Here is a 20976-nt window from a genome sequence, read left to right as displayed (position 1 = left end):
GAATTTCCCGTGCAAAACAAAGGTTCCACTTTCACCAATATTTTTTGTAATTTATTTATTTTGTTTTCACTTATTTATGTAAAGATATATTTTTACAAAATTTTCAAGAGACCAAACAAGTGCAAGTAAAGCTCAATATACTTTTACTAATTTGCTTTTTACTTTTTCAAGTGCACTCGGTATCCATAATTCAAAAAAAATTAACTATTGACTATCAGACGTTTGAATGTCTGAAAAAAATGTTAGCTGACAATTCAAGTTTTTCTTTATACAATTCTTTTTACAATATTCTGTTCCATCATTCTTTTACGCACACGTCTAATCCATGTAACTCGTTAAGGATGTAACAGATAAGTTATTAATATTTGTCAATCAGTTCAATTCAGGCATCTATCCTTGCCATCAGATAATTGATAGTGTACCATATGGAGTCTGGGCCAGGTAGCTAAGAGGGATAAAGCCAACGCAAATTTGTGCCATAATTATCTCCACATAAGCTATTCAGTTCAAAACAATTGAGCTGAGAACATGACATGTAAAAAACAAAATTTTTCAGGGCCTCGCTGTTCGAAAGCCGATCAGTGCTAATAACCTGATCGTGTTTTGAACCGGCCGCAGATTTTCAAATTATCTCGTATTTTATACAGGGAATTGAATGAAAGTGATATCACAAAAGTATCTTCAACCTGTCTTTTCCCTAGGAAAATTATACAACAATTGAAATTATAACAGATGTCAATTAATTACCTTCAGATTCATTCAAAGGCAACGATCCGCGATTTGGTTAAAAAAAAAAAATAGGAGACGCCCATGAGGCTTAAACGCAGTACAAGTTCGCATGACGTTTACGATAAAATTCAACCGAAAGACCTCGCAACCTTTTTCATATTCATTGCTCCTCGCATATGTAGTATACACTAGTACTGTTACTGCCTAACACTTTATTATTTAAGCCAGACCCGAGCAAGATCAGCTTGCGGTGTTTTCAGAAACTTTCACTTCTGCTGTTTGAAGTTCCTTCTCGACCTCGCCTGACCCACTGAAAGTCGCTTGAGTGACGTTGGCATTCACTGCACCTTCCTTTGCAAAGTAGAGCTGAAGGAATGGACAGCGTAAAATCAGTTTAAAAAGCCTGGACCTCTATTCTGTCTTGGTTAATCGTCTGTGTGAGAATAGTCCTTACAAAGGCTGTCGTTGTAGAGTGGTGTTATACAACGGGAGCGGAAGCCATATTAAATGGTGTAAAAGTCGCTGATTAATGAACTTGTCAGCCACGAAGTTATTGCCTGCGAAGATTCTAAAGGGTACCTGATCAGTTTTGGGCAGTGAGAATCTGTTTTTTGTCAGACAAATCTAGTTGTAACTTAGTTCACATTAACCTTGGTGGTTTTTTTGTTATCCAAGTTTGTTTTTGTTTTTTTCTGACAAACGTAATTAACAGCTGTGCTGTAGGCCGGTTTCCAGACTCCTATATTAAAGCTTTGACAGGACATTCCTTGAAAGTGAAGGTTAGGAAAGACACAATCACAGCTACATATTAAACAGCTTAACTTTCCAGAGAAAGCGTATAGGAAGCTAATGCATTTCAAATCATAACCTCATTTGATCGATCACTGGTCCCTCAGACAGTGAGATATACGATAATTTAAAACCATTACAGTTCCGTAGTTTCCTCACGTCTGATCAAGGGAATGAGATCCCTTCCACGAGGCCCTGCAATGCCTGTATGTGAGGAGGGGGGGGGGGGGAGTGGGCTGCTCTGACGATCGAAGGAAATATATAGGTTTTGACGATTGAAGGTAACGTTTTAGGCCGTTTGAAGGCTATAGTGTCATAGTCATAGTGCTTCGAAGATTTTGTAACGTCCTTCAAGGACAACTATTCTGTTCAAAGGCTAAACTTTATTTCGATTTACAAGCAGCAACACAGCCAATGGCTAGATTCTTAAGAAAATTGCCGTGTTCATGTGTTGCCGAAAAATCGTTAGTTCGTCTTAAATTAAAGTGACCAGATTTGGTAAATACGTCTGGCGTAGTTGTTCAACATGTGGAAATCTTTACATTTCCAGTGGATAATTTAAAGTCGATTCCAACGAAGCGATATCTACCGAGTTGAGTGCTTGACATTAATAGAAACCGTCTCTACTGACGATTTACAATTTACACTATGTTAACTAGAGTATCAGTGGCTTCAAAAAGTACTGAAATACGTTTTGGCGTTTTGTGCACATGCACAAGTAATTGAATAAAGTTACAGTATTTGTTGTTGTTGTTGTTGTTGAATGACAAAAAAATTCCAAACCTCGTTTTCCAGATCTCGTGACTTTTTCGTGAGATCGTTGATAATTTGATTTGTTTTCGCGTCTCTTGTCTTATATTCCTGCAGCTCCGCCTCCAGCGCAATGATCTTTACATCTCGTGGGGAAGGGGGAGCGTCATCGTTTCGTCCAACCATCTCAGTAATAATGTGATTCTATACAAAGAATAAAATACCCAGTAAGATAAGTATTGAGTTTCACTTTAAGTACAAATGAATCGTTTAACGATGGGAACAAACATTGACAACATGGCAATGCAAGACTTTCCTTCCTTCTCTCCTATGAACGTTCAAAACAATTTATCGTGCTAAGCGAAGGAGAGCGCGCATCGTAATAGGTTTTGCTACGTACGCCGTAGGAAATTCTACCACAATATGGTTCCTTTTACAAGATACGTACAGGATCTCAAACACGACTACAAATACCGCCGTGTCGTAGTTCCAAGATAGCAGATTTTTGAGTGATAACGACTATGGAGTTCAATAAATCGGGATGGACGATTCTGAGTCAATTGTTTTTGAGTATAGAAACGAGACAATGAACTTAAAAGGGCCGGTGGAACTGTTGCACAAGCTGACATTGTTACAAATGTACAGCGTGGCTGTAGGAGAGAAAAGCACCGTGCGAAATATATGATATTTACTACAAGTAACACGACAGTCCTTCTAAGATAACACGATTGAAGTTCCGTGGACTTACAGCTTGCCCTTGGATCGCTTTTACAAGAGACTGTAGAAATACATGAAACATCTGTCTCTTTACTACTGTATCATACGACAGCTTCTTCTTCAGTTAAAGAAATGACCCAAAAGCAACAAGGCGTAAACTCCTTGCCTTGAACATTGTGAGCTCCTCTATCCGCCTGTTGGCCTCTAAAAGCGCCGATGTCATAGCCTTGTGGTCCCTTCGCATGACTACAAGATCTTTTTTTAGAGCGTAGATTTCTTCTTGTTCTTGTGCTCGAGTTACCTGGCCCTACAAATGGAAGAATATGATTATCACACAGTAAGATCCATAACATAACCGAGATTGCGTGTTGTAAAAACTTTATTTTTTCATCGGATTCACAGTTACTTAAGTCTAAAAATATACACACCATACGTTCTGAAGATGGCTTTGCTAGTAATTTGTTTCACCTCCGTTTGCCAATTATTTACGATGAATAGCCCAAATAAAATTCAGCCTGAAACAATAACATCACTTCGACGCTCTGGGGAATAAAGTTTTAAAATAGAGTAGTAGTAGTTGTAGTAAAATGACGCCATCATGAAAATGGCCTATTTCTGACAAATGGAAAAGCGCCCATAATTTTCATTTAACTTCAGGGGATGATGCCTCCTTTTATGATGCGCATACGTATCTTGGCATAGTCTTAAAAACTTAATTATCTCTTAGAAAAATGCGTGGTCACCCCAGCATTATTTTATTTTATTTACGTATTTATTATTTATGTTTTTTTTGTTCCATTCCCCCTTGCTCAGATCGTCTCATCTGCTTTTCCCGCGTAAACTGCATAAAAAACTTTGTATTAACAGGCACCGTTATTAAGTACTGAATGCTCCTCAGTTACCTGTATTAATCTGTCTGCTAATTCGGCACCTTCCTGTAAAGACAAAACGAAAAAATATGGACCAACATACAACTTCTCCTTACAACATCACCACTCGACCAAACAAGTAAATCATGAGAATAAAGAAAACGATCACTACAGACAAAGCATCAATGTAAAAATTCTCCTTACTAGTATTGTAAGAAACGTATGGAGCACAGTATGGAGAACGTGCATGTTAATCAGTGTAATAGAGTACTACATCTCGCAAAGAAAACAGCCTGCGATGTTATATCTGTACCCTGTGCAGTAACATCGCACCTCAACACGAAAACTAAGGTTGCTGGTAATTGGGATCAATACGGCATTCAAAGTGAAACACGACCGTGTGCGTCATTTTGCTTAACGTACTGAAAAGGCCTTGCTTTCAGCTGGGGAGGAAAACAAGAGACAAGTGAGCACTCTACAGATGCATTCGTGTTAAATAGATAAGAAAAAAAAAACGCTACGATTTCAGAAAGGTCCCAGAGATGAGATGCCCTCTTAAGGGCACTCATCGTCAGATTCACAATCTATAAAAACAAGGTTAGTATTAGAGCGGTTTTCAATTGAGTGTCGAAGTAAGTTCGTGTTTGCTTTCGTTTTGCATTACTACGCTAGTAAATGGTTAACAAAACTAGCGCCACTTTCTCAACCAATGGGAATCCAAACCAAAACCAATCGTGTTTTGGCCGCACGCGTTTTCCCGCGATTGGCGCCAGTTGCATGTATTTGCTTCGACACAAACACATACATGCATTCTGATTTGAAGCTTTTACCTTCTCAAGCTCGTCAACTCTCTGCAGCAGCAGCCTATTTTCCGTTTTTAATCGTCGCAGTTCTTCGTTGTCTTCCGCTTCTTTGTGTTTAACTCTCGTGTATTCTTTCTCTAACCTTGAAAGAGTAAACAAAATAAAGCTAAATTAAACCTCCCATGCCAAGGATATATATTTCCACTCTCAACACTCTCGTATACATTTCCCTTTGTACGCGGCGAACGCTTATTCCCAACAAACTTCTCGGGACAACATACAACAAACTTTGTTGTTTATCGTAGTAAGAAAAACATGAAGCCCACAACAGCTGTATATAAGGCTGATTAATTGACATGCACAACGTCTACTTAATCGAGAAACACAAGATGGAGCATCATATCTGTGGCTTCATATGAAAATGTCAAACAATGTTATGAGTTGCTGACGGACGCCGTAATAAATTGCTCTATTTTCTTATCATGTTCAGCCCACAAATGTCTACACAATTTGCTTGCATGGAGACGAGTCTGCCTCTATTCCAGTCAAGAAAGTCCAGTAAGTGAATGCACTGTACAACATTGCTAAAGAGTGCTCGAAAGAACAAATGTCGAACGGTTTATCGAGCAATACTACAGACGCAGTGGCATGCCAAAATTATACCTTTTTCAATCATTTAGCACTGATCATGATCCAATTTTCGTGAACTTATAAGAGAAGTCTTAAAGTCTCAAATCGCACGATAATTCCAGAGTTCCTATACAGCAGTCACACAACTGTAAATGATTTATCGGTTTCTTTTAAGGAAAACCATTCATAACATAACTCGAGAGAAATTCAGTGAAAGCCTACCTCTTCAATTTCTTTGAACTGAATTTGAGTTCAGCGGCGGCTTTCATGAGAATATTCATGTCTTTCTCGTACTTTTCAGGCATATCCTTCTGGAAATACTAAAAACAATAGAGTGACATATGTTTAGCGGCACAGCTACTTTTAAAAAACCAACATTCACATTACAGTCAACTCCTTTTATTACGGACACCCTCGGAACCGTGAGTTAGTGCCCTTAATAGCGAGCGTCCGTAATAGCGGGAATTTATTTCAGTCAAACGTCTGTAATTTATTTAAACAGGAGATTTAACTGCTGTCCGTATTATCGGTGTGTCCGTAATAGCGAGGTGTACGCAAGGCTCATACGCTTGGCACTTTTCCATGAATCTTTGAGACAGTTAATACATAGTTCCTCCAAAACGAACTAAACAACAGCCAGCGTTTGTACCAGTGATACAGTGTATGGTAGCACCTTTAGCCACTGCAAAAAAAGCAAGAAAAGAAAACCGAACTAGGCTTTAAGGAGTGGGTGAGCTTGAATCCATAGCCATCTGCTCATGATTGCTGAAGCTGCTAACACCGCTGCAAGTTTCTCCCAATCACTTATGTTGTGAATGCAACTTGGAAGGGCTTCATCAGAATCCGCGTCCTACAGTGTACATGTAGCTGTAGAAAAAACTCACCATGTGCAATGAGTGGCATTCATGTACAATGTACCTTAAGCATTCCTTCCATATCAAGTTCCATGATTTCCTCTTCTCCAAGTGTAAGCATTCCCAGGATAACACGGAAAAGACCCTCTCTTCCCTTGAAGAACAAAAAAAGAATGCAAAGTTGTTAATACTCAATCCTTTCTGTTATAAATTGTAGCATGAGGTAAGGACGTCTTAATAAGTTGAGCAAAAGCAAGCATGTGGAAACCACGAGTGTGCGGTACAAAATCCAAAACAATTTATCCTGTGCTCCTCTCAGATTCTGAATTCCAATACAGCATAAACTAAGACAAACTGCAGGTCGACTTTTTATAGATGTATTTACCAAGTGGCCGAGCTAAACAAAACAAAACATGAGCCATAGAAACAAACAAAAAACAAAAGCGACAAAGCATGAGCGACAAAATTTCAAGAAGTGCAACATGACTGGCCTATGCAAAACAGACTTCAAGAAAAACTAGCAAGCATGACGTAATATCACGCCAGTTGAGGGACGGCGAAAAAGTAACTTGGCACTCTGGTCAAAACCGTCACATACAGTGTACCATTTTGACAAACAAGAAACTTTGCTTTCAAGTTTATGAATGCTGATGAACAAGCAACCTTGCCAGTGTGCATGGATACCTGTAGCAATAGATACACTAATAGGCAGCTTTAGACAGCCCATCACACCTTCCAGCAAACGATGAAGCCACACGCTCAATCACAAATGCTGAAATGGTATCCTTCTTTCTTTCCTCCTCTCCTGTTTAATGTTGAATTTATTTGTTTAAGCAAGTGGGAGTGAAAAAAAAAAACGCTGTGAAAGCAACATTGAAGGAGGGAAGAGGGGGAGTAGTGCTATATGGGTGAGACGTGATTTATCTGTTGTCTCAGTGAAGTGTCTCAACAAATTATGAATGCAATTGAATGCAGGCCAGCCATTCTTTTCCTCACAGATGAAGACACCCATTATCCTGAATGCTGCATTTAGAGGAAACACAGAATTGAAGCAGGGGGTACGGGGAGTATGTGCTATATGGGCGAGATGTGATTAAATCTGTTGTCTGAGTGAAGTGTCTCAACACATTATGAATGCAGTTGCTACTTGCATGCAGGCCAACCATTCTTTACCTCGCAGATGAAGACGTCCATTATCCTGAATGCTGCATTCAGAGGAAACACGGAAGCACACAAAGTCAAGAACCAGGGTGAAGCATACATGGCTGTGTGAAATCCCTGGGAATAAAAACAAATAGAAAAAAACCAAACAATTATAAGTTGTACCATATCACGCTGTTTAAAACTTGTATCAAACTTAATACAGTTTACGTACAGTTATAAAGTTGTTGTCATAAAACGGATTTTAATACACTATTTGTTAATTCTTTAGAGCATTATTTTATAAAAGAAAAACAAGAACCCCAAGCTTTGAACAAATGGATGAATCAAGAGAAAATAAAGGAACAGAGAGGGAAACCCCCCGTATATCTCATGGGATATGTGAATTTCACTTAAGTTATGTTTAGATGTCGTCAAAATGGAAGTCTGTTTCCTGAGACATTCACAAACATGTGTGCACGCCTGCAAATGTCATTTAGGAAATCCATACTGAATATTCAACAGCCACCATTACACAATTGATGCGATGTTGGCACACTTCACCGATGACTTCCCGTGACGTCACACTGCCTGTCTGCAGATGTCTTGTAAGACCGACTTCCATTTATCCAATGTCTACTCTAAAAATAAATTAATTGAAATTCACATATCCCAGCCAACACCCCTAGTTCCCTCTCTGTCCCTTTATTTTCTCTTGATGAATTTAAAAAAGTAATAGATGAAAATCTGAAATGATCTTCCACTGAATATAAATGACGAAGTAACCAAAGTCTACTGTCACTCATTTATTAGTATTGTTCTAAATGTACTTTTAGTTGGTAAATTTCTTTCTTTTTTTCTTTGTTTATTTTTATTATAATTATTATTTATTTAGTTTTGTTTTGTTCTGTTGTTGTTGTTGTTTTTTTCTTTTAGAATGTGCTCTATACATGTACATTTCATTAACAAATTAATGCAGAACTAACCTGAGCTTGAAAATGTGAATATAACAAAGGCAGACTCTCCTAGTAGGAAAATGAGAAACCAACAAAAAAGATTAAGTTCAAAGCATTTAGAAGTAAGTACTTACATGTAGGTATAATAATACATGTAACAGCCACTTTGCTTTTACCATCATTTGCAGCACATAATGAACAGACACAGTTATAATTATACTGTTTAACGAGATTATCGATGAAACATTTTATCAGCAATTGGAACTGTGATGTTTACACTGTCCCCTAACATGGAAGTACATGTACACAACCAAAGAATGTGTGCTGCAGCTCATATTGATCTCCTGAAAAAAAACACAAAGTGCTTTCAACAGGAATGTACAGAGCGGTAATTTTTAGTTTGAAGCCAACAGTTATGGCCAGCTTAAACAACAGTGACGATACCAAGCTACATGTAGTTACAGTTTAAAAATGACTAAAAGACAAAAAGAAAGAATGGGAGACTTCCTTTTGTTTAACCCTTAACCCCTAATATGTCACAAAAAATTCTCCTATCTTGCCCCACACAATTCTTATAAAAGTACTTGTGAGAAGTTATTAAAAATACAGTGTATCAAAAAAAATCACCGTGGGTGATCATATCCTTAATTCTCATGGCCTCAGGGGTTGCAATTAGGCATGGATAAATTACAAGGAGAAATTTGATGCTGATCACTGTTAATGGAAGCACTGGACTTTTACAGCCATGATTACACTTACAAATTATACATGTACTAGCAACACCTACAACTGGTGTTGAACGTTACTCAAAAGATCAAATGAGTACTTTGCAAAAGATGTACAAAACCATGCACATATAAGAATTAAGTATGTCAGGTGGCAAATCTGGTATTTTTCTCATGAAAAACGCTGACATTACGTACAGAGTTAACATGGTCATATGATGCACCTGTAACATGCTTTCAAGTTGAAATATACACAGTCCCAACTCTGCCATTGTTGGTTTAAATATTTCTCTCATTCTGTAATCTTGCATTAGCTTTACAAATACACAAAATGCATCTTCTTCTGGCATCTATTAAAAGAAAAACAAACAAATGATATGCAACTCACACCTACCCTCCAAAGCCGTTGGGAATATTGCTTGAAGCACATACATGTACAAATGTACAAAGTGCACATAACTCTTAAGTCAAACCTTCCAACAAGAGTGACTTGCAGACAATTTACTAGCCATCATAAAGGGGGTGCGGTCATGGTATGATGTAAGGAGGTGTCAATAAGAAATTTCTAACGACTTACAAGAACATTATGAAGCTTGGCTGTTGGAGAGTGGAGGTTAGTACAAAGGGGAGACCATCAGTTTCTATAAATCAGACATCCAGTCCAAATACTGAAGGGTTGTTGGTTCTGACAAGGCTAGTTTGGTCTCTACATACATGTAGCCTTCAGTATCCTTTCTGTACACAAGAAACTTTGCTCCATATTGTCTCCCCAACCCACATGTTTAAATGGGCAGTGAAAAACATACTGCTACGAGTAACTCTGCAATGGTTTAGCATTTTATGGAGGGAGGAGTAGTACTAACACTCCTTGTACAGGAAAACTAATTGTGCCACTTAGGCTCAAAGAGTCACTTTTTGCCTTTTTGGTGGTTATGAGTGGAGGTTCTACAATACATCATTTTTATAGCAAACAATAATGTAGCCAGGATTTAAATAACAGGCAAACTAGTACAGAAAAAAACAACAGCCTCAAGACTTGACTTTTCTTCACACATGTAAAAAATTGTAATATTTCTGGTTGAAAACCATAGCTGATTAACGTTTTCTCTAATGTGACCCAAATTTGTTACCTGTGGTAAGAAAGATTTCACCTGTTAGGGATCTCAAAGGGACTATGTCACCCCAAGTGCATGCACACTTTGATGATAAGTGCATTTAAATCATTTGCCCAACTTTTTCAAATACAATCTGAGGGTTCAGGCAGTTGTTTTCATGTCTTTGAATCATGCTCACCTTTGAAAAGTTAACTGACTTTTTCATTCAAAATTGCAACAATTACAGATTGCTGTTTTTCGAAATTGATTTAACTATAAAAGTTAATGTTTCGACCGTCCGACGATCATTTTCAAGTTCAAAATGAGAAGTAAAACGCGGTAAGACACCAACTTAATGATCTCAGCCGAAAGATCGATGCTGATGTCCATCCTGTCTACACAAGTCAGAAGATTAAGAGCAAAATCAAACCAAAGGAACATAAACCTCCCATTGTGAATCAACAAAACGCTGTTTATTATTTCAAATGTGGTCTGTGCGATGCAGACTATGTTAGCTTCACGAGTCGACACTTACATCAACGTGTGGAGGAACACAAACGATCAGCAATTGGTAATCATGTAAAGGACGACCATGGACAGGATCCAGAGACCATTAAAAGCAACTTCAGAATCCTGAGAAAGTGTCAGAGCAAACTCGACTGCTTGATCTTCGAGATGTTGTTTATTCGCGACCTAACGCCGAAACTGAACAAACAATGCAACTCGATCCGCGCGAAGTTATTTGTTTAATTATTTCACTTTTAAATACCTTTTAAATACCTTTTATCGTTTTAAGCGTTCCTTTGTATTTATCATTCACGCTATTATTTTTTATATTGTTTAGATGTGAATATCTTAGAGCTCTTTAAGTCAGTATTTCATTAGTTTTTTCACAATTGTATATAAGCACATATTTTACTTCTCATTTTGAACTTGAAAATGACCGTCGGCCGGTCGAAACGTCGTTCTCTTTTAACGTTAACTTTTATAGTTAAATAAAGATTGCTGTTTGTTGCGATATTTTGAAAGCTTTTGCAAAATGGCAGAAAAGCAAAAATCTGGCGACAAGTGGTGTGAAATTATTCTCAACCAGACTCATATTATTAGACTACTGCGCATGCTCCCCAGCTGACATTAAGTCCCTTAAAACCTTCACTATTCATCCTTGTAAAGAGTGATTTCCATTTATAAGGGAATTTGTCTATGAGTGAATGGATGGATTGGCAGATGCAACAATGAAGCATCTAGTCAGGCACAGGATTCTGTGGGCATTCTACTGAATATCAAATCAGGTATCTATATTTAACCTGCATCAGTAAAATGCCAACAATAAATGCACTCCCTTGACAGTAGCCTACTTCCTTATCCCAAATGGAGTATGCCTGCAGCAGGAAAAATAATGTCTTTATTAGTATATTAAATTATAATATTAATTTAAAACATTAAGAATATTTCATTTCATCAATATGCAATGTAGAATCAGTTTGCCTTATTATTCATTTGAACAACACCATCACAGTGATATTACAGACCTATAGAAAATGTTGTGTTCTTTATGTAAATGATAGTACAGTATCAATAATGATGTTCGCTCTCCAGAAAACCCTTGGGGTTGTTACATTTTTTTTTTTTTCATTTTAAGGGTTCTGATTTGCAGGTGGCATTTGAAATACCAGGGATGTTTATTCAAGTTAGACATAAAAGTAATAGATAGCGTCATCCTACGTATTTAATCTTAAAAGATCATGTACCTTGATGACATTAAAAAGGGTTCCCTGTCCAATTCCATCTTTGTCTTTGAAGAATGAATGGTCAGGGAATGTTCTTGCAATATCACGCTTGATCATCCGTTCACAAGCAGAGTTACTCTGCAAATGAACAGGCATAGTAAATCAAAAAGAAATGTAATTAAACCAGAATAATTATATAAAATACACTACTGTTACAGTGATACATTACTGTTCGTACATGTAGCTTATTGTTTAATAATGCTAATGAAGCAAGAATTAAATAAATGTGATCAGTGATGTTGGAAAACACTGTCCCATTAATCAATCAACTTGTCAACAAGTGTAACAAAACATGAAATTTTACTTTATGTTACCTTAATAAGCTGAGGATACTGATCTCTAAGAGGTAAGTCCCTTGCACCACAAAGCAGCTGCCAAACCATGCCTCGCAAAGCATTTGGGATTCCTCTTCTGACCATGTCCCTTACAAGCTTGGGTCTTCTTCTTTGTGCATCATTCCAGTTCCCTATAACCTGCCCCCACTGATGATAGGAGTCTGCCTCTACACACACTTCCTCGTAATTTTCTGGTGTTTCTGGTGAATCAGCCGAGGCGCCATCTATGGAGTTGCTCCCCACACTGCATGATGACCACCTCTTGCTGTTGCCAGCTCCCAGAGATAATGCTGCATCTGGGATTGTTGTCAATGCCTTGGCATCGCTGCTAAGAATCCTGTTTGATTAAAAGATTAACAAGTAATAATTATTGAACTCCATCTTGTATCAGCATCCATTTAGCAGGAATAAAAAGAAAAATGATCACCACAATAAAAATGCAATTTCGCCCGACCAGGACCATAAGAAATGTAGGCAAAACAATAGGGAGAATACATAGGCTGATACTGGGGCTTCAAGGGTTAAGCCAAGCCACCTTCTGTTGCCAGCTGCATATTTACAAAGCTCATTCTACGTAACTCTTGCTCTTAATCTCAGCAGGTCCCAATTGTTTTTTTTGTTGTTGTTGTTTTTTTTTTTGTTGGGGGGGGGGGGAGATTTTTTAAAATCGGCTTAATTTTCATTTTCCTTTATGCAGTATTCAATTTACCATAATCTGAGGCAAAGGGAAATAAAAATCAGACTGGTTTGAAATTTTTTAAACCAAAAAAATTTTGAGCCACAACATATCTAACTGCAGAATTTTAAGTTTGCAGACACATTTAGCCTTGCCCACTTGGCAAGTAACACAGGAAAGCTCCTTGCCCCTCCCCCACCCTGTGCTGCACAACGAACACAGGGCTTTTGATAAACCCCGATCCTGACCTACAGGACTATAAATATCATACCAGGAAAAGCTAATAAGTACAGTCAACTCTTGCTTGGTGGACACCTCGCTATTACAGACACCCCGATAACATGGACAGCAGCTAAATCTCCTGCTTAAGTAAAATAACAGCTGTTTGACTGAAATAATTTCCTGCTATTATGGACGCTCGCTATTAAGGACACTAACTCGCGGTCCCGTGGGTGTCCGCAATAAACAGAGTTGACAGCTGTGCTAAACGGACTGGCTTCAGTAAGGACCATGCATCCTACATACACAGAGCCTATACAACTGTGGCTGGTCAAATTCCCTCAGCTGGTGAATAACTCTTAACATGACACTTCCCATCTTTGTTGATTGTGATATAATTAACCATGACTACCAATAAATTAATTCCTGCTTACAAAATAAACTCCTGGCCATTTTTATCAACATCCACGAGTTCTGCTGAAACATGCATTATTAATTAACCCCGTAACCCCTAATATCAAAGAACAAATTCTCCTATCCTGTCCCCATACTTTTCTTATAAATGTACTGGAGAGATATCATTGAAATATCAAGAAAATTCACCTTCGGTGATCATATCCTTAATACTCATGATCTCAGTGGTTGAATTAGAATTTTATTTTATTTTTTTTTTATTTTTTTTTTACAAATTTATGGCATACAAAAACAGAAGCCAAGGGATGAGAGAACGGATGTTTTATGAGTCAAATGAGTCAATGAGTCATGAGTCAATGAGTCATGAGTCATGAGTCAATGAGTTAACAGGTCGGATCAGCGGTTTTTTATAAGTTAATGTTGATTGTTGATACCTTCTCTTTGGCTGCCATTCTGAAGTGACCCCGTATCTGTACATTAATCATATTATTACTTAAATGCACCCGAAAAAACAAATGGATAATGAATACCAAGTCATTTTTCTTCCTGATAATGGGAAATCTCGGTCAATGGAGGACAAAAGTAGATAAAACTACTAAGATTGGATACGACAAAGCAGTGGCGTGGGGGACAAGTGGGAAGGGTGAAAAAGAGTGATTTACGCTTAGGGTTTCCCCTTTCCAATTTACACCAGCGTGACAAACTTTCCTTGGCACTTGCGACCGATTTTTTACTTCAACCGGGCCAAATCATCAATACACCGAAAGTCAAAGAGCGACTGTTCACAGATTTGAGTCTTTGAGCGCAGGCAAACTCCACAACAGGTTTAACTCAATTTACTTTAAGCGCTGTGTTCAAAGGAAATTAAAGACTCTCTTCCGTAGCAGTCACAACATTTAGGCCGCCATATATTTTCGCTTCTGATCGGCTGCTATGCGGCAGGACCTGGGAACTGCTAACAAACAGCCCGGGTTGAGATTTAAAAGGAAACTAACTGCCTTGTGCAGGCAGCAATAAAACAACTAGACAAAACAAGTAAACGTAACGCATAATTTTATTGTTTCTACATGTACAGAATATCTTTTTCAGACCTGACTCATTGACTCATGACTCATGACTCATGACTCATGACTCATGACTCATTGACTCATTTGCCTCATTAATACTTTACACTCAAGGGATGAAATGCAAAAGAGTCTAAGACCCCACATTAAAGCAAATCACCAATGGTACAAAGATGAAAATAATGATAAAAATTAAAAAGTAATAAATATTAAATATTATAACAATAAAAACACTAAGAGAATGAACTAATCCATAAAAACTTTTTTTAACTAAGGCTTTAAAAGAATTTGCACTTGTTGCCTCACGAATGGAAAGGGGAAGGGAGTTCCATGTTCTCACAACTCTCAGAAAATAAGTATATTTAAGAACATTCATTCTTGCATATCTCATCTTTAGAGTTATTAACATTGTGTCTAAACGAAAAGAATTGAAATTACAAGGAGAAATTTGATGCTGATCACTGTTAGGGTTAAACCATTTAGTACAACAGTACAGTACTTAACCCCCAAACTTAAAATCATCACTCTTACCGGAAATCAAGTCTTTCAAATTCTTTGAAATTATAAATAAGCTTACTGATAAAAATGAATGAATTTCTGCACCGGAGATAAATTATACATTAGACACGTTCAATCCTTTCAATAGCAAGGCCGAAAGAATGAATCTATGTTGCTTCGGTACATGCAGCTGAAATATATTAAAGACATGACAATTGTATCCTACATGTACATGATAATTTTAATTATAACACCTTTAATTTCACCGCAACAAAAAGTGAAAGCAAGACACAAACATGTTTCAATTTCTTCCAAGCTTCGATAATTGAAAAAAAATACTGGTTTGGACATATTAAATCATTTCCAAAGTCAAAAAAACCTTGAATATAACACCAGGCAGGACTTAGCTAAAGTCTTACCTATTTTGCTCCTCCATTTTTGCGACAAGTTCATCTTCGGATTTCGTTCGCGACTTGCCACGCGGACGTGGTTTGGGGATTTCAGAATCGGGAACATCTTCCGTATCTCCGTTAAAGTTGCTGGCCATAGCGACAATTACAATAGGCTTTCCGGTAACTCCTGTGACTAACAGAAGTCGATGCCATGTACTCGAAATAACCAAGGTCAGATCATGGTCGATCCTCTTAGCTTAGAGCAAACGAAACAACAAACATCATGTCCCCCTTAGTCTCACGTCCCGGTAAACAACAGCCGGTTTCCTCAGCTGGAGATTCAAAGCTCGCAACTGCGAAAAATGGACACAGAAGCTGTTCGGAGGTCAGAAGGAGTCAACAAATTCCAGCAAAAAGAAAGGAAGAAATTCGCAGTTAAATCAGTGTTTCAGCGGATTTCTATTTCAATATCACTACATTTTAGTGTCCAGTCTCTCACACAGTTGATTGCTAACACAACCATACGCGACCGAGGGACGCCCGAAAACCAGTCGGGTGAGGCGATGGACCGGTGGATGCAATCATTAAAGATCTTGTTTTTTCATAATTTTTTGTAATCTTGTATACCACACAGATAAGTAACCAAATGATAAAACGCAGATTTGAAAAAAAAAAATGGTTAAAAAACTGGTCGGGAAAGTTGTCGGGTCAATCGCTATACACGGGGACTTATTGGCGATTTGCCGGTTTTTTCATCCATTTTTGGTAATCAGTTTATTGCAAAGTTTCCTTGTGTAGTTTCAAAATGATACGGTCTTAAAAAACAGCCTCACGATCCGTACGGTTTGACAAACTGATACGGTCTGAAAACACATCGTAAAGGCACTTCCCGGTCCGTATACGGTCCGTAAATTACATCTCATTTCAGACACTTAGAATATTTACACGCCTCAGTCTTAGAGAGAGGCTTATAAGGTTTGACGATCCGTACGGTTTGTACAGATCGTAAAGGCACTTTTCGGTCCGTATACGGTCCGTAAATTGCATCTCATTTAGGACACTTAGAATATTTCCACGTCTCAGTCTGAGCCGAGAGGGGCTTATACGGTTTGACGATCCGTACGGTTTGTACAGATCCTAAAGGCACTTTTCGGTCCGTATATACGGTCCGTAAATTGCATCTCATTTCAAACACTTAGAATATTTCCACGTCTCAGTCTTAAAGAGGGGCTTATACGGTTTGACGATCCGTACGGTTTGTACAGATCGTAAAGACACTTTTCGGTCCGTATACGGTCCGTAAATTGCATCTCATTTAGAATATTTCCACGAGTCTGAGAGAGGGGCTTATATGGTTTGATGATCCGTACGGTTTGTACAGATCGTAAAGGCACTTTTCGATCCGTATACGGTCCGTAAACTGCATCTCATTTAGGACACTTAAGTTTAGTTTCCACGTCTCGGTCTGAGCGAATCCCCCATTGCCTGATTTCATACCGTGGGGGTCTGGGTACAAGTCTGTGTATTATGGGTTATGGGACTCAACACCCACATAGCGAGAAAGAGCACATCGAACTTTACAACATCCTCAAGTTTGGTGTTAATCAAGCTAATATTAGGCGAGATATAGCCATTCAAAATCTTAACAAATGTATGGAACGCCGGACAAATCGTCCGTCACGTCCGGCGTTCCCAGAGTTTTCTTTTTTTAATAAGACATCTTATATCAAACTTGGTTGGAAATGGGAATTTAAAATAAATCGGCCAGCGCGTGGATAAAGCGGATTAAAAAAACCATGTCTTATGCCAAAGTAACAGCAAACCGAACGACTGGTAGACTACTAATTTTACAGCATCAGCCCCTAGTTTATATTTTGTTTACTTTTCAACTTGTATTCTGTTTACGGACTGTATACGAACCGAAAAGTGCCCAGTTTACGATCCGTACAAACCGTACGGATCGTCGATCAAACCGTTCACCCGTCGCTCAGGTAATGAGATGCAATTGTCAGACTGTATACGTTTTACGGACCGTATACGGACCGAAAAGTGCCTTTACGATCTGTACAAACCGTAGGGATCGTCAAACCGTTCACCCGTCGCTCAGGTAACGACATGCAATTGTAATGAGATGCAATTGTCAGACTGTATACGGACCGAAAATTGTGTTTACGATCTGTCAAACCGTAAGGATCTGAAGGATCGTGAGGCTGTTTTTTCAGACCGTATCAGTTTGTCAAACTGTACCGATCATGAGGCTTTGTTTTGACCGTATCAGTTTGTCTATATTGGACATGACTGGAGAGGAGGGAGGGAATTCTGCGATTAAGAACCACGAACTTATATTTTAATTAGTTCTCGTATTTTATTTCTAATTGGGGAACATTGTGCATCAAGTTTCTCGGCTTTTCCAGAAACGTATCTTGTTTTAATTTGGTAGGACATGTCACTTTAGCTAGCTGTTCACATGACTAGCGTGTTGTTTCCAGCCTCATTTTGACAGGCATGTTTTTGAAAATTTCGATTTTTAATTTATTATTATTGTTATCATCATCATCATCATCATCATTATTATTATTATTAATTTATTTTATTTCATTTTATTTATTTATTTTTTTGTTTTTTTTTTTGTTTTTGAAATGTAGAATTGCAGTTTATTGTTTTTATGTAACTTTGTTGATTTTGATTATAATTACTCTTGGCTCAATTCCGTTACTGGTGGTTTTGGCCGGAATTGGAGAAATTTAATTTGTACCTCTGGCCCTGAAGAAGACTAGTTGTACTAGTCGAAATATTGGCCCAAATTAATAAGCCCTTTGCCGTAGTGTCAGCCCTGCAATCAGTTTTTTTTTTTTTTTTTTTTTTTTGTTCGGAAATTTAACCTCGTCCCCAGGGCAAAAGCTATTTTGAATATCGAGAGGACCCTGGGGACGAAGTCGGCGGAATCGGGAATTCCAAGATGTCATCCTGAGACTTTGGCGAGGGTCGAGAAAAGATAACATAGGGAGGAGGCCGGTCGCGGGAAAAATCTGCCGTTTCTTAATGAAGCTAACCAACTCAAAATAAAAGTCCAGTCCGAACAGAGTTAACATCATTCAAGAGGGTGGCCCAGCAGTCAGACAAACTGAAAAAACATTTCGTTCAACGGGTTGGGTTAAGTGAGATGTTGACACGCCACTGACAACAATGTTCAATAATAAGCCATTTCCAAGTTGTTGTAAACCTCAAGTGCAAAACGTTTCATAAACTAATTTTCATAATAAATACTTTGGACTTAACCTCGCTTTGATAATGAGTCTCAAAGCAACTCGGAAACGGAATATTAGTCTGTCTATGAAATACGTGCAGGCGTTAATGTTGCTTTGGACCTAAAAACAAATAACTAAACAAACAAAAACGAAAGAAAAGGAAAAAGCACTGATCCAATAAGAATATTTTATCGATGTCGAGTTATTATCGCATTTTGCAATTGAAAGTTTCACGTGACCCGTAAGATCCGGTTTGACGTCGGCTGAGCATCTAGTAAGCAGTACAGTCAACTCCCTTTATTGCGGACACCCTTGGAACTGCGAGTTAGTGTCCTTAAGAGCAAGAGTCCGGGCCGTATGATTGCGGGAATTTATTCCAGTCAAACGTCTGTAATTTATTTGTGCAGGAGATTAAGTTACTGTCCATGTTATCAGGGTGTCCGTAATAGCGAGTTGTCCGCAAGGTGACTTGACTGTAGCTTGTTCAACAAATTATTGATTCTATCGCTAACTGACACCGAGCACCATTTATGACTATAAATTGCTGCTAAAAGTGAACGTACTGGCCGTTTTTATTAAAACTGATAGACCGGCATAGGTTTATTGAAAGATGAGACGTCAACTAAATACTCGGTAATTGCACTCATAAATTCCACAGACACACCTGTTTGTTACCAAGGCTTTGTTATTGAAGATATTGTTGATGGCAAATTTGTAACGTACAGCTAGATATTCGGTGTAAAAAGAACTTTCGTATTATGCCCGGATCATTTATACTTTACAGTATTATTTCTTGTTGAAAAATTAAAACATTAGAGACAGATTAAGAACTACGTTTCAGGCAGACGACACAAATGACCACGTGACCATGTTTACCCTATATTTACCACTCACTGTTTTCATATTTTCAGTAAAATTGAGATGAGAAGTTTTGCATTGGCATTTAAGGTCAGAATTATTTTGGACTATTTTCAACTGTTTACTAATTTTTCAGTTCAAGTAAACATGAACGAGAAACTCACATTTGCCGTTTTCCGCAAACGTAATTATAAGTTCCTCTAATGTTAAGTTTCCTACGTGTACGTGTAGATTTTCTCTTTAACATTAGAGGAACTTATAACTGCGTTTACGGAAAACGGCAAACGTAAGTTTCTCGGCTCTGGCCATGATTTATGATCAATACTTTTGTTCACAGTGTAAGTCTCATTCCGCGCCAGGTGTCATTGAATTAAGATCATAGCAACTGACTAGAAACCCAGCCTTTGTGATTGTTATTGCCATTTAACCAACCGCTTTAATCATGCTTAGGACATTATGTCAACTGTGGTTTGATATAACATATTTAAATAACAGCTTCTGACCGCCTTAAGTCTCCAAACATTCTGGCGTCGGACTCGTTTATAAGCAAGGAATCATTGTTAAGCCGCTGTCCTTTAGGTAAGCCTCGGAAACTAAACATGCACAAAACACGATAGAAGGTACCATTAATCATCTTTTATTTTTGCTTGGGTTAATTAGCTTTAAGCGCGATCTATTTCTGGGTGAACTGTCATCCATTGAACTGAGCTGAACGCTGTTTAGATTCGGTTTAGAACTCTGCTGTTTTGAACCTTCGTGAATTTTTCACGAAGGATATTGCCGCTAGCTTATCTGCTCAATTTTAAGTAAATATTGCGTTTAGTACAACAATATTTTAATCAGAAAGCAAACAATCATCTGAGTAACGATCATCAGTCGACAACTATAAAGGGAAGCCGGGAAGGGAACGTTCCAGAACTGATAGCTGCTGCCGAGTTACAGTCAACTCTCGCCTTGCGGACACCTCGCTATTACGGACACCCCGATAATACGGACAGCAGCTAAATCTCCTGTATAAATAAATTACAGACGTTTGACTGATTTAAATTCCCGCTATTACGGACCCTCGCTATTAAGGACACTAACTCGCGGTCCCGAGGGTATCCGCATTAAAGGGAGTTGACTCTATAAACTTACTCATTTTAAGTCCTGATTGTACATTGAAGCCTCTGATAATTAAGTGTATTATCTGCCGTGAACTCTAAGATCAGTGTCACGTTTACTACTCTGCCCTAAAAAAATTAAAACTAACAACTGTGGCAGAACTTTTTCGTTTACTGCACCGAAATTATGGACTTCCTTGCCAGAGGATATTAAGAGGAAGCGAAGACTGTGAGCTGTTTTAAAACCAAACTGAAAACTTACCTTTTTAGGAATTAGAATTTAGAGTTGTAGGGTTTATCTTATTTTTACTTTGTATGTATTG

At 38.1% G+C, this 20976-nt stretch overlaps 1 protein-coding gene across 1 annotated transcript; it reads right to left on the bottom strand.

The window, feature by feature from the left end:
- Positions 1-126: 126 nt before the first annotated feature.
- On the bottom strand, positions 127-15927 carry LOC146488118 (EVI5-like protein). Its single transcript, XM_085121265.1, has 14 exons — positions 15472-15927; positions 12161-12518; positions 11808-11924; positions 11364-11438; positions 9187-9312; positions 8268-8306; positions 7315-7419; positions 6206-6295; positions 5510-5607; positions 4685-4799; positions 3888-3920; positions 3152-3292; positions 2302-2472; positions 127-1095 (listed from the first exon to the last, which is right to left on the bottom strand). Exons 1-14 carry the CDS (start codon positions 15597-15599, stop codon positions 970-972), a joined length of 1722 nt encoding a protein of 573 aa, XP_084977391.1. The 5' UTR covers positions 15600-15927; the 3' UTR covers positions 127-969.
- Positions 15928-20976: the final 5049 nt, after the last annotated feature.

Source organism: Pavona decussata, unplaced genomic scaffold (assembly GCF_977016875.1).
Source record: "Pavona decussata unplaced genomic scaffold, jaPavDecu1.1 SCAFFOLD_11, whole genome shotgun sequence".
NCBI classification, from domain to species: Eukaryota; Metazoa; Cnidaria; class Anthozoa; order Scleractinia; family Agariciidae; genus Pavona; species Pavona decussata.
Note: the sequence above shows the minus strand (reverse complement) of the source record. Positions and strands in the feature narration are given on the sequence as shown.

What these genes read in the sequence shown, in the direction of transcription:
- LOC146488118 (XM_085121265.1), bottom strand. Translation starts at nt 15,599, where the DNA reads ATGGCCAGCAACTTTAACGGAGATACGGAAGATGTTCCCGATTCTGAA. An exon ending in TTGGCATTTTACTGATGCAG is followed by an intron (nt 9,313 to 11,363) that starts GTTAAATATAGA and finishes TTCTTTTAATAG; the next exon opens with ATGCCAGAAGAAGATGCATT. An exon ending in AACTTGAAAGCATGTTACAG is followed by an intron (nt 8,307 to 9,186) that starts GTGCATCATATG and finishes TTTTCCTACTAG; the next exon opens with GAGAGTCTGCCTTTGTTATA.